The sequence below is a fragment of the Gymnoscopelus braueri genome (assembly GCF_963280865.1).
Source record: "Gymnoscopelus braueri genome assembly, chromosome: 9".
Classification (NCBI taxonomy): Eukaryota; Metazoa; Chordata; class Actinopteri; order Myctophiformes; family Myctophidae; genus Gymnoscopelus; species Gymnoscopelus braueri.
The window spans coordinates 38,138,683-38,152,348 of record NC_137610.1 but is presented as its reverse complement, the minus strand read 5'-3'; the positions used below and the strand labels follow the sequence as shown (position 1 = coordinate 38,152,348).

The window sequence follows — 13,666 nt, the reverse complement described above, 5'->3', positions numbered from 1 at the left end:
TACATTACTTAAGACAAAATAGTTAATTTTACATCGAGGTGCCCATGATGTCCCTATAGTGTTCACCTATCCTGTATCCATAAGGATAGAAGGCTGTACACCTGTCTGCCATGGATAGTAGCTACACAGACTAATTCATGTTAATTAATGACAGCATGAAGTGTGTGTGTGTGTGTGTGTGTGTGTGTGTGTGTGTGTGTGTGTGTGTGTGTGTGTGTGTGTGTGTGTGTGTGTGTGTGTGTGTGTGTGTGTGTGTGTGGGGGGGAATAATGGCAGTGTGTAACATACAGTATTTGCTATTTCTCTCTAGGAAGCTTACTGTGAATACTTAAGGAGCATCAACTATATATCACATGTACTTTTGGAGGATGCTGCCCCAAAAAGTAAGATCTGTGTAATATTTAAGTTTCAGGGTTTATGTAAACATTGTTACGGTCTACACATAAGGACTTAAAAGAAACTGGCACGCAATTAATTTGGGAAACTGACTTATCCATTATAGACCGAATCATCATGACATCACCAAAACCCCCAAAAATCCTGGTGGATAATGCCGACAACGTTGCATTGGAGCAGTATAATGCATTAGCCTTATTTCTGGAAGAACAGAACACTTATGATATTGTTACAATACTGACTAATAGAAATATACTATTTTATTCTGGACACTTTATTTTATATTGTGTAAATGTCTATAGACATTCTACATGGAAATACCCGTTTGTTTACAAACATTCTAGGTCTATTCGGCACCTTTATATAATTTACATGATGCAAATGTAGGTAATATGGGAAACACAGAAAATAAAAGCAAACAATTACATGTATTACCTTCCACTTTTATTTCTGCTTAAATCTTGATTTGAGCTTTAGTTGGACATCTGACAGCTTGTGGATCAATGGATGGGACAAGCCCATACGTTGTGAACAAGTGGAGAATGCATTAACGTGTAATCCCTTACCCACATTATGTATCCCAATACAAATTGCATCATGTCCAAATGCCAAGAGAAAGCATTGATATACAGTAATATACCTATCTATTGGAATAATAATGCAGAAGTCACATTTAAAAAACACTTTTCATGATTATGTCTCTCATTTGTATTTTGTGCTAATCTCTGGCCTTAGGGGAAGGAGAGATGGTCGGGGCGGAGGTGGAGAGGATGCTCCGGCTGGCTGAGCAGTGTCTTGAGCGAGCCAAGTCATTCATAGGGAGGACAGAGGAACCGCCTGACCTCTCTTCCTCTACCTCCCCTTCCTCCTCACCTGTCCAGTCTGGAGCCCGCAGTCGTCCTTCCACTGTCCATCCAACCACCGGTATTCAAAACAATGGTGAATACATTTCCTACAGCCTTTCAGTCATCTAATCAAAAGCATCAGCGTTATAAACAGAAAGTAATCGGTGCTAACATGATGAAAGGCCGGTTGTGAATCAAATCCCCTTGCCCTTTTTCCTGTTCTCTTCCTTCATTTCTGATAGTTGCTCCATGTGATCCTCCTATTGATACAGTAGAGGTCAAAACACCTAGCCCTTCAACGCCAGGTCACCGCAGGGTGTTGTCGGAAGGGTCGGAAGGCAGTGGGGAACCGTGCCCTTTTCTCCCTCCTGAAGTCTTCCAAAGACTACAGACGGTGGAGTCACAGGACACAAGCAGAAAGTAAGGGATAATATGTATCAAGGAGGCCTCGCTAGGAGTACAAATATTGCTGCATTCCGCTATGTGACCTGTTGCTCCATAGGGCCTGTTATGATGACACTCAATCTCACACCATTGCATATATCAGAAATCAATATCAATGTAGAATTTTACCACTGTGTCCAAAGGGCCACATCACGTGTGGTAATTCAGGGTTAACATAGATAGATCTTAACGCTTATTCTTTCCTAGTCCTAGCTATTGTCTCTCTCTCTGTCACATTTTTTCTCTCTCTTTTTCTTTTGTTGGTGAGAAAATCAGTAAAAAAAAAACATTCTTGCCTGTAAATGTTACGCCATAGGATTTACATTCTGTGATATGTATTTGGCCGCGGACCCCCATCTGAAAATATTTTGTGCCATGGACCCCCCCAGAAGAAAAAAATGTATTCAAGATTTCTCAAAAATAGCAGATGTACAAGCTCACAGCGGTTCATGAAGTGACCCACTGTGAGCTTGTACATCTGCTATTTTTGAATAGCCAAAGTATAAAATATGGATAAAGTGGTTTAAATTATTGTGATGATATATTAACTCCTTTAGCTGGGGACCCGGGACCCCCTAGAGCGCCCCTAAGGACCCCTGGAGGTCCCCGGACTCCACTTTGAGAACCACTGCTATACACCTCAGTGATGTATTGGTTAATATTGTGTGTGTGTGTGTGTGTGTGTGTGTGTTTGTTAGGGAACTGACGCCCATTGAAGAAGCATCACGCTTGAATCAGAAGTTGAAAGCCAATTATGAAGCTCGGCTGGCAAGGCTCGCTCCTGGTCAAGCCTACCAAAAGACATCTTTGGTTAGTGAGTGTGTCTCGTATGTACATGTACACATGTCCACGCATCCTCTTGACCCAATCCATACAAATTGATGCTCACTGTTGCATTGCGAAACCAGGTCATAACCTGCATTCTGACACAACACACGCAGTATCTCTTGGAGTGCTGCAATTTGTTCCTTCATAGCTCGGTCAGATCACAATGCAGGCCACATTGCAGCAGTGTCCCTTCTTTGATTCCGATCATATGGATTCTGAAAATGAACTATAACTGGGATGGGCAACCATGCCTTTAGATTGAATAGTCAAATCTAGACTGGCTTTTTGGTTTTTCACAGAGCATTGAAAACCCAGACAGAGATTAATTCATGGTATCTCTGTCTGTCTGTCTGAACACGTCTTTCTCCTCAGTGGGTTGAGCAATTGATCTGAACTTCCACACAGGGATTGACCATTTGCCTAGGAAGACAGCCACAAACACTATTTTTCACTTTCCCCAAATTCAAGCTGTTTATTAGTGTTTTTGTGAGTTACAGAGCATGCGCGGCCACAGGCTCTGTTGTCACAGTTACGGTCCCCCAGGCGATGGGACCAGCTCTGTTGTCACGATTAAGGTCCCAGCCAATGGGTGGACTTCGCTACGGGTCTACACAGTACACACACTCACACACAACCCCAGTGCACAGACAAGAACGGCAGCAGTAGCGACAGTGCTACAGTTATAAAGGACTTTGATTTTGGAGCCGTGTCCACACAGCGCGTTTTATATATAGCGTCCATAGCGCACGCACAGAACATATTTTTTTCACAAACGCAATGTTCGCATGAAGTTCATGAACGTCGTGTTATTTTCACAAATGGCTTAGCTGCCTGAAAACATTTAAGCATGGACTTCTCATAGTTGTGGTAACGACTTGCGACTCAACGTCAGGTAAATGACCGGGTTGTTACGCATAGCCAAGATCAAATGAGCAGGCTCCTCTCTCCTAAAGTTTCACTAAGCATTTCAGTGGAGCAGCGCACTTGGTACTCGGCTACTACTACTTTTAAACCACAATTAACGAGACGACTCAACAGTACTAAGAATGAGTTCAGGAAGACATGCCAAGAGACAGAAGAGACAAGTCATTTCTACACAGAATGGGAAGATAATATGTTTTCATGGACGTATGGATATATTTGTCTCATCTGTAACAACTGTGCAGCAATGGCGAAGAAAGGAAACTTGGAAAGACACTTTCTGATTCCAGCGACAGTGAATTGAGAAAGAGGAAGGATTAAAATCTCAGTAGCAGTTTGCTTTCGGTTGGTAAAGTTCATGTGACCACTGCAGCCTTCTATCGTGTGTGTCATGTTCTTGTCAAACGCAAAATCATTTTGGGATGGCGATATATTGATGGATTATATTGATTATACGTTTATACTTGATTATACTTTTCTCACCAGTTAGTCCAAATGTATCTTTTATTACTAATATTAAATCGTTGACTTATTCTGTTAGGATTCAATTATTGACTTGTATTATTCTAATTGGCAGCACTGTCTGGCACTAGTAGACTTGTGCCCATGCAAAAAACTATTGAGGAGGGAGACCACTGTACAATGCAAAAGAATAGTTTGTATTGCCTTCAAACAGCTATTTTTACAACTTTTTGTTTAGGCAAACAAACAATTGGCTTAAAATCTGACAGACAACTCAGCAAAGCATTTCGAGTACAAGAACTCTTCCTTAGGCAGCAATGGTAAGCGTGTGAAATCATGTCAAATATATAGGGAAGGGGTCACATCATAATCACTACAGGCAGGTAAGAGTGTGGTCTGTGATAAGCAGGGGGGGGGGTCAATAAACATTACCATTAAGCCAGCCACTGGTCAATAGCCAATACATACATCCAAATATACACATGCATGCACACACATACATACACGCGCACACACACACACACACACACACACACACACACACACACACACACACACACACACACACACACACATATATATATATATATTCATACCTGCATCATATTCATACCTGCACAGCATACACATACACAAATATACACAAAGAAGACAAAAGAGTACCTTTACATAGCACAGTCAAAGCATCAATACAAGGATAAGCTGATCAATAACAAAAGATAACCTAATCAATCAAAACATTGGAAGTCCAAGGACTCATTTAGACCATATGGTGAAATTGCAGTTGGTATAGGGGCATTCCACAAGTGTATCCCTTTTACTGATAAAGATGACTGACCAAAAGCCTTGCTGGGGCGAGATCATTAACATATTTGAAAATACATTTGATGAAGGAAAATGTTATAAAACTGTCAAAACTAAGCATGTTGTATTTCCTAAGAATTATGCAATGGTGCCATTATTATTTATTTTTTTATCCATTATGTTTTTCAGTGCTTGTTTATAAAGTGATGTAATTGGTTTTATAGTTGACTGTGAAGCCTGGCTCCAAACAGTAACACAGTATGATATATGAGAAAATATAATGGCATGCATAAACAGTCGGGCTGCGTGCAGTGGTATATATTGTCTGATCATTCTGAAACAGAAATTTGAAATCACTGTCTTCCTCAATTTCCTCTTGATCTATTTTAATGTTTAGTTCATCATTTACTCCTTATTGAAAAGCTCATTGCTACTGTCTTTTTTAGATTCAGAGTTAGGTGATTCCTTTTAAGCCATTGGGACACACCCATTTCATGGGTTAGCATCTCTGCTGGTTCACAAGGGGCTTCAGCCGATACATGAATGACTTATCTGTTAAGTTATCGGTATCACAATGAAAACTAATTTTCAAGAAGAAAGGCTTTAACTTTTTACAGGGGCCAGTTCCGAATTGCAGCCACCTGTAAGTGCTCTTTTACAGTGGTTTTGAAGGAGTGTAAGGATTCTCATGTTTTTATGCATCAAGGCATTCCTTGAAATAACTTTCAGACCAAAACTACATAACAAAATTAATAAAAAAATAGTACATTCCAAAAACTACGTATGCAATTGCAAACCTAACTATTAACTTGAACTAAAATCAAAACTAGAAAAAGTGCTCCTCGGAGCACAGGTCTCCGCCAGGTCAGGTACGTTATTGTGGCCTCCTGGTGGCGCTATAATAGGCCAATGTGAAAAGGGTGCCATTTATTCTTAGGTCTTTCACGGCAATCGGACACTGCATTCATGATTTGAGGCATTTTGTTCCAAAAATGTGTTTTGCTAAATTAGACCTGCTGGTGGCGCTATAACAGGCCAATGTGAAAAGGGTGGCATTTCTTCCTCGGCCTAGTGGGAATGTGCGTGTGAAAATTCACGGAAATCGCAAGCTGCGTGCATAGTTTGAGGCTTTTTGTTCAAAACGGACCAATCCTGCAAACTTTGGAAGCCAACCATAGGCAATGAGGATGGAATATGGGTAATCGGACAGATTTGTGTTGATCACATGACTATAGAGATACTGTGTACCGATTTGCATGACGTTTGGATAAAATCTGTAGGAGTAATGTAAAAAAAAAAAGGGGTTTGCACAAATCGGCCTCCTGGTGGCACTATAACAGGCCCATGTGAAAACATGGCAGAGGTTCTGAATTGGTATCCAGGGAGTGTGTGTGCACAGTTTCGGAGCGACCGGGCCAACGGTGCCAGAGATTAGCTGCTAACACACAGACAGGACGGACGGACGGACGGACGGACAGGGGCGAAAACATACTCTCTCGCCATGCCTTTCGGCCTGGCGGAGACAATAAATCCCCACTTACCCCTGGGAGTGGATACAGGATAGGTGGGCACTAGGGACATCTGGGCACCTCGATGTAAAATTGGCTATTTATACATATTATAATTGGCTAAGTGTACATGATGTGAACATGCACAGTACATCATTATCAGACTTAATTTTATCCTTCTTTGTTAATGCCCCAAATTACTGGATATACAGGTTTTGTAGCAATTTGTAGCAATTGTAGAAATATTACACCTTAATTGTTGAATATTTAAGCATGTTCTAATCATGTATACTTTACTTTACTTAAAAAAAGTTTCCAAATGTTTTATTATTTAACATTTTGGACAAAATGGACCATTTTACATCGAGGTGCCCAGATGTCCCTAGTGCCCACCTATCCTGTTACCCCTGGGAGTAGGTAATGGACACGCCCAGTCATTCATTCATTATTCCAGGCTGTTTGCTGATGCGTGGAATGGGAAGCGTTGAAGATTAGCTGCGTGGTTCACAGATAGCGCCAAATAACACAACGTGTGAATATAACACAACTTTCTCTCCGCGCCAGTCGTCACATAATATCCTTGGTGAAAAAGCAACAGTCCTGACAAAACATTAAGAGATGGTAAGCGATGCGATTCGCATTGATTGATAGATCTCATCAAACTTTTCTTATCTATAGTTAACTTAATCAATGAGAGAGTGCACGTTATCATTCAGATACGGAGAATGTTCCGGCGTGCTCACCGTCAAATGAAGCCTGGAACTCTCTGGAGAACATTAAAGACATTTGTAAAGGTAAAGTCAAAGATAGTTTGGTTCAGTTTGAGTCGTGCGTCGCATCACCAGGTACATTTTGAGAATGGGCGAGACGCGATCGGTTCATATTGGTTGTTCTTGTTCAATATTCTGCACTGTACATACTTACTTTGGTTGTTAATGAAGTATACGTTCTTATTACACACCAAACAAATATTACAGTTTGATGGTTGAGGCAATGTTGATATAGTTTTGTAACTGTCTTTAGTTGTGTGGTTCTAGAAGAGGTTGTAGCCCATCATCAAAACTGCTGTTTTGACTGCACTGCACTAGCTGTAGTATACAACCCTCGTAGTCGACGTATTTATGATTCTGGCGTCTTCAATCTACGAGAGTTGTAGGGTTCACGCCCCATGGAGACCTGGACTTTCTGCATTATGCCCCGTAGACACTCCAAACATGTACAAATGTGAAAATAAAGGTGCTTAACCCCAAGCCCCAAATGTTAACTGGCTCTACGGGGTATTAGTTTAATGTAATAACACATATCTTTCAATAAAGAAGTGTTTTAATGCCGTCTGTGGCCGATTCTGTCGGAAGTTCCCAATGGGCGGTAGTGACGGGTAGTGACGGGGCGCATCCGGTGGAACCCGGAATTACACTAAATGTAAACAGGAAGTAAACGAGGGTGAAAAAATGGCGTTCGGCCACAGACTGCATTAAAACACTTCTTCATTGAAAGATATGGATTATTACATTAAACTACTACCCCGTAGAGCCAGTTAACATTTGGGGCTTGGGGTTAAGCACCTTATTTTCACATTTGTACATGTTTGGAGTGTCTACGGGGCATAGTGCAGAAAGGCCAGGTCTCCATGGGACGTGAACCCTACAACTCTCGTAGATTGAAGACGTCAGAATCATAAATACGTCTACGAGGGTTGTATACTACAGCTAGCACTGCACACGTTTTATTGATTGGCATGGAAATTGGGCTGAAACAATGTTTTGATGTCTCATTTCCTTTCCTCTTGTAGCAATGGCACACCAGGTGGGATCAAAATGATATCTATTGCAACCCCTAGAACACGTATGATATCTGATCATATGACAGCCATTTCATAGTAATCACTGCAGCCCATGTTGAGTTCTCAGTAACAGAAAAACGTGTACGCGCGTACACACACCCCATTGCTCTTTTATTGGCCATGATATCCTTCAGCAGTATGCTAGGAAAAATAGCTGTAGGTCTTTAGTTAATCCTTGTTTCCTAATATCGAATTGATTTACCCAACTGTTTAATCCAAGGCACAAATGTTTCCTATAGTTGGCCTTTCTTGAATACTGAATATCTTAAAATGCATTTCAAATGTTGAGTTTTTTAAGTATAGGCCTATATAGTGTATGAAATATATTGTACAGGCTTAAAGGAACATTCTTTCTTTTCCCCTTCGCAGACCTTGTCTCTTCAGAGGCAGATGATGGAGAACCTCATCATAGCCAAAGCAAGACAGGATGCTGTATCCTCATTATGTGTTTGGGTTACTAGTCTGTGTATTTCTTGCACCATTCCAGTCTCCCACAAGGCCAAGTGTGGCAGCTTATCACAGATTCTCACAGAGCACTCTCTTTAAAGAGATTTGGAAAAGCATTCACTTTTGGGAAATTGCATCCCTATTTTTGGCATAGCTGAAAAATTGCAGATCTACAAGCTCACAGCGCATTGTGATCTGACCCGTTGTGAGCTTGTAGACGGCTATTTTCTAAAATACAAATATCCCCCAAAAAACCCCTCATCTAGGCTTCATGGTCCATGTGGTAAAGGCTAATGGATTCCTTAATATTTGGTAATGCGATCAGCTTCAAAGAAAGATGGAGGAAAGAAGGCAGAGGTTGCAGGAGGAGGCTAACAGGTACGTGTGTACACACACACACACACACACACACACACACGTCCCTTGGCTTGAATTCAAATATTCTTCTGTTTATTATTATTAGCCTATATTTTTGGGGGGCTTTTCTGCCTTATGTTAGTAGGAAACAGGGAGTGACGCGCAGAAAAGGTCATCAGGCTTGGGAATCGAACCTGTGGCTTGCTATCAGGCTTTACAGCCTATTGTATGCGCGTGTCCTTAAATGCTAGGCCATCAGTGCCCTTATTATTATTATTATTTTGTATCTACAAGCTCATAACGCGTAGATGTGCTATTTTCACACCCATAACCTACAGGTTAGCAGGGCAAAGAAATAGCACAGGATGTCTGTATCCTTGAACAGTTGACAAAGCTGTAAAGTCTATTTAAAGGGTGCGGCAGATGTTGACCTTTATTGTGGTTGTATGTTCATTTTCGAATTGCAGGAGATTTGCAGCATCAGGGACAGTGACTCCTGAGGAGCAAGAGCAGAGAATTCTTTATGCCAATGTTCTGGAGTATGAGCAAGACCATGTGAGTGTTTCTCATCTGCATCCTTTAGAGTACCATTCAAAGAACATTGGCGTTTGTCAGAATTTGAGAAATATATTATATTGATATGAGATTTCAGTAGTTTTCTATTTAGTGTTCTGTGTGGCTGTCTATTTGACTTGCAGGATTGGCCTAAATTGTGGAAATCCAACATGACGAATAATCCTGATGATGCCACTTTGGTTTCAGGACTCGTATCTTACCTGCTCAGGTACTGAACATGTTTGACCTTGATTAAGGTTGTGTACTCAATATGAAGACACCGCCCCCCCTCCCCCCCCACATCAACATTGCTATTATCACAGGAAGAGTAGACATAAACATATATACATTATAGTGTATATTACTCCACACACACACAAAATGAAGCATTTTTTTAAAAACAAAATGGAAAGCTGAAAATGAAATGAAGAATACTACTAACAACATCAGTTGATATCCTTTATCAAAATTTAGGAATAGTGTTCAGCTATACAGGTGATATGCTGTATTGAAATTAAAATCACCCTCCACTAGTCAAGATCATTCCGGATATAAAAAAAGCTAGTCTTAATCACAGTTTAGCATGGGCATAATACTAATCAATTCGTAGGAACTTGAATGTGACAAATGGTTGCCAACATGACAAAAAGGAGGAAGCCCCGGAGCCTTTTGTTATCCTTTTAGCATAGCGTTTGTAACTGTACTGCCGTACTGTTTTCAAACTTGTTAATAAAGTAATCGATCAATCAATCAATCAAAATGGATATCTTTTATGTGGGAGCCCTGTCACTGACTGTTAATACACTTCGAAGAAACAAGTTATTGGCCAAGAGTGCAAGAAACTTCCCTTGGTGCATTGCTCTCAGACATGGAAATTAGGAGAGAAAATATGCCAGCGTGAGATTGTGGACATTAATATGCGATACTGTTGATCTGTTTTTCTAAATGTTTGTGTTTCCTCAGCCGTTCTGATCACCCTGTGATGAAGCTACTGAGGAGGCAGCAGTACAGAGTGTACAACAGGCTCTATCCAATCGTTAGTAAAGGTCCAACCTCCTACCCTGCTCCGTCGCTGAAACCCTCTTGTAGTTCCCACGGTCTGCTCCCCCCAGGTATGGATAACAAAGCGATGACAGGGTCATTGAGAGGAATAAGGCTTGGTATGATCCACCTGCAGTGTCAAATGGCCATTCAGTGAGCCTATGGTGCTCACCGTACGTTCATGGCAAGTGTGCGTCTGTGTGCATGTGGTTCAATCCGTGTCTGATGGTCTATAAACATACTGTTTGTTCTTTTTATATACACAAATTTACCCTCATCTCTAGCACTTGGCCTGTAAGGACATCATTATACAATCAACTGATGGCACACACAGTGCATACTGTAATCCAAGATTAATGGGAACACAATAACATGATATTAAAAGAAAATAGCATGTGTTGCAGATAAAACGTTAAAGTAATACAATGCAGAATCCCAAATAACGATTTTTAGCAACCTCTGCTGGTCACTACCGTCACTGCATACAATTTCCGTAATCCTCGATTACCCAGAATTCCATTCGTTTTCACCGGAAGCCGGAAGCGTTTCAAAAAGCGATCTTTTAATTGTTTTATACTATCTACGGATCGTTTCTCTTAGCCAGTGGAGCATTAGTTACCATGAGCTGTGCTTTCTTTTTCTGTTCTTTTTCGATCTTCCAATCCTACATTATCTTAACATCAGCGTGAGGTTCCTTTTTGTTATAGCGCGGTAGTTCCTGGCCAAACAGGAAACCGTTGCGGTAGTTCCTGGGGACGTCGGCCACGACGTCATGACGTTGGCCAGGAACGTCATTTCCCCGGGAATGTCCCCCCAGTCCACTTTCAATAGAAAATATATAAATAAAAGGCTTCCGGGGGTGAAATTCACGGAGTGGGTGTTGTGAAACTTTTGCCACTCGCAAAAGATATACAATTTAACTTTAGTTTTGTTGAAAACGTTACCTAGTATTACTTTAAGGTTTGGGTTAGTTCACAGTGGGTCATAGGGTTTTTGAAGAATTTTGTCACATTCTATGTAGTCTATTTTTTGTGAGATTAGGATACAGAATTTAACTTATCAACAGCTGCTTGCATCGACGACGAGGTCAACAGTGCATGTAATTACAATGCATGTAACAATGCATGTAATTGTAGCCAAGTTGAATGAACCACTAGAATAGTTAGTCATGTGATAGGGGCATGACAAATCAGGGAAAGCCATGTTGGGACTGGAAGTGAACGTGGGTGTCTGCGTCATCATTTTCAAAAGGTCTCGGTTTAGGCTGTTCACACTACAATGCAATGCCAGAGTTTTGACAGCAAAATTGGGTGAGCAGTGTTTTACTTCTAGCAGTGTTTTTACTAATTACTCCTTTTTAAAGGGTGCAAAAACACAGTGCAGTTTGGATGCTAGCAAACATCAAAAGTGTTTTCAAACAAAAAAAACTCTTACATTTGGATGTTGCTTGAATAGATATCCCTGAGGTAGAAGGTGGACAGGAGTTACACATGCCTGTGGCGCTGGACCGGGATAACTCGTTCGAGGACCTGGAACAATTCTTGACCCAGCTGGACTGGGCTCCATCTCACGACACTGGCTCGAATGCAGACCTGATCCATGATGACCCATCGTTGCAGCCGGGACTGGAGGAGAGCCACATCCAGGAGCTGGAATTGAGAGCGCTGAAAGAACACCTGAAGGCCATTGTCAAAGACATTCATATTGCTATCGGTGAGCATGTTGAGAACGGGGTCTGTTTGTGTGGTTTTATGTCCAGAAATGTGGTGCATTAAAACTGAATGCTGCTTCTCATGTTTAGTTCTGATTCTGGGGACAGAAAGCATACATAGTGTAGCACAAGATCAGAAATGTATTTTGTCCCTAAACCATTGAATGCTTTATAAACCAACAGTAGTATTTTTAAATCAATTCTTTGACAGACAGGGAGCTGGATAAAGATGTAAGAACTGGAGTGATATAGTCCAGGTCCACTTTCTTCACGTCTCGAGCAGCGGCATTCTGAATCAACTGCAGTCAGCTGATGGATTTTCTTTTTTAGGGACACTTGTAGAACACCATTACAGGAGTCAAGTCTACTGAAAATGAATGCATGGACAAGTCTTGTCGACTCTTTGATATAATCTTAGGGTGATAGTAGGCTGACTTTGTAATTTGTTAATGTGGCAGTTAAAATTGAGGTCTGAATCCATGACTACACCAAGATTTTTGTCTTGGGTTGTGGTTTTTAACATTAGCGATTGAAGCTGAGCGCTGACTTTTAAGCTGATCTATATGTTTTGGTTGTACCTTTTCTTTGTATTTCAGACCAGCTGCTGTCCCTCTGTTTACTGTCCTTTGAGTGTCTGAACACAGCCAGCTCAAAGGACCTGTGTGTAGCCAGCATAGAGGAAGCTTTTTTCAGACCACTGTGGAAGCCCCTGTTGGCTCTCTTCAGGTAATCTCTTAAAATGGCATTGCTCAAAGTCTGGGTTAGGTGGGATGTTATCTGGCAAACCCAAGACTTGTTTTCTGGTGTTCAGGTTATGTTTCATTTTAATGTTGAATCTAGAATTAATGGCCCTCATTTATCAAACTTGCTCAGACTGAAAAACGGACGTATGCCAAGATCACCGTAACTTTTCAGGATTTATCATTCTATCGTCACTTTGACTTAAGCGTTCGTTGCGTTCAAATCTCACGTCGGCTCCTCAGCTCGCAAATGTTTACACCTTAGGCCCTGTTTAGACTGGAGTCAAATCCGATTTATTTCTCATATACGATCTTTAGGACCGACTGTTCACACTGTTATTTTCAAGTGATCAGATTGGATCTGTGTGTTCAGACTGATTTAAACAACGTCAACCCAGAGCCGCCCTGCACGACCTATCTGCTTTGGTTGCTGTGGTAACGTCATAGTAGTTGCTTGCTTAGAAATGCAACATAACAGAAAAGCGACAACAACAGAAGAGACAAAGACAAACAAAAGTGCATGCATGAAAACGGTGGAAAATGGACATATCTCAACTTCTTCCGTGAAATAATACCGCTATTGTTTTGTTTTCATTACGATTACCCCTCGTAGATCAAAATTAATTCTCGCACTCAGTTGGTTGCTCTGCAAGTGACGTTTTGGACAGTTATGCGACTTGGGTGGTTGGAGCAGGTTAGAGCTTTCAGACTGAGACGCATCTTTAGAATTTTTTTATTGCATTTGAAACCACCTCTGAATGTGT

At 41.1% G+C, this 13,666-nt stretch overlaps 1 protein-coding gene across 2 annotated transcripts in view; it reads left to right on the top strand.

Moving 5' to 3' along the window:
* vps9d1 (VPS9 domain containing 1) overlaps positions 1 to 13,666 on the top strand; it is a 30,387-nt gene that overhangs the window by 431 nt on the left and 16,290 nt on the right. Inside the window, exons 2-12 of one of the 2 annotated variants that reach the window (XM_080438323.1) lie at positions 311 to 383; positions 1,132 to 1,335; positions 1,514 to 1,661; positions 2,384 to 2,495; positions 8,421 to 8,483; positions 8,824 to 8,876; positions 9,323 to 9,410; positions 9,554 to 9,639; positions 10,374 to 10,522; positions 11,907 to 12,164; positions 12,759 to 12,888. In XM_080438323.1, the coding sequence (XP_080294449.1) occupies positions 311 to 383; positions 1,132 to 1,335; positions 1,514 to 1,661; positions 2,384 to 2,495; positions 8,421 to 8,483; positions 8,824 to 8,876; positions 9,323 to 9,410; positions 9,554 to 9,639; positions 10,374 to 10,522; positions 11,907 to 12,164; positions 12,759 to 12,888 (1,364 nt within the window). Of the gene's footprint in view, positions 1 to 310; positions 384 to 1,131; positions 1,336 to 1,483; positions 1,662 to 2,383; positions 2,496 to 8,420; positions 8,484 to 8,823; positions 8,877 to 9,322; positions 9,411 to 9,553; positions 9,640 to 10,373; positions 10,523 to 11,906; positions 12,165 to 12,758; positions 12,889 to 13,666 lie in introns of both variants that reach the window. The other variant, XM_080438322.1, reaches the window with a different exon arrangement.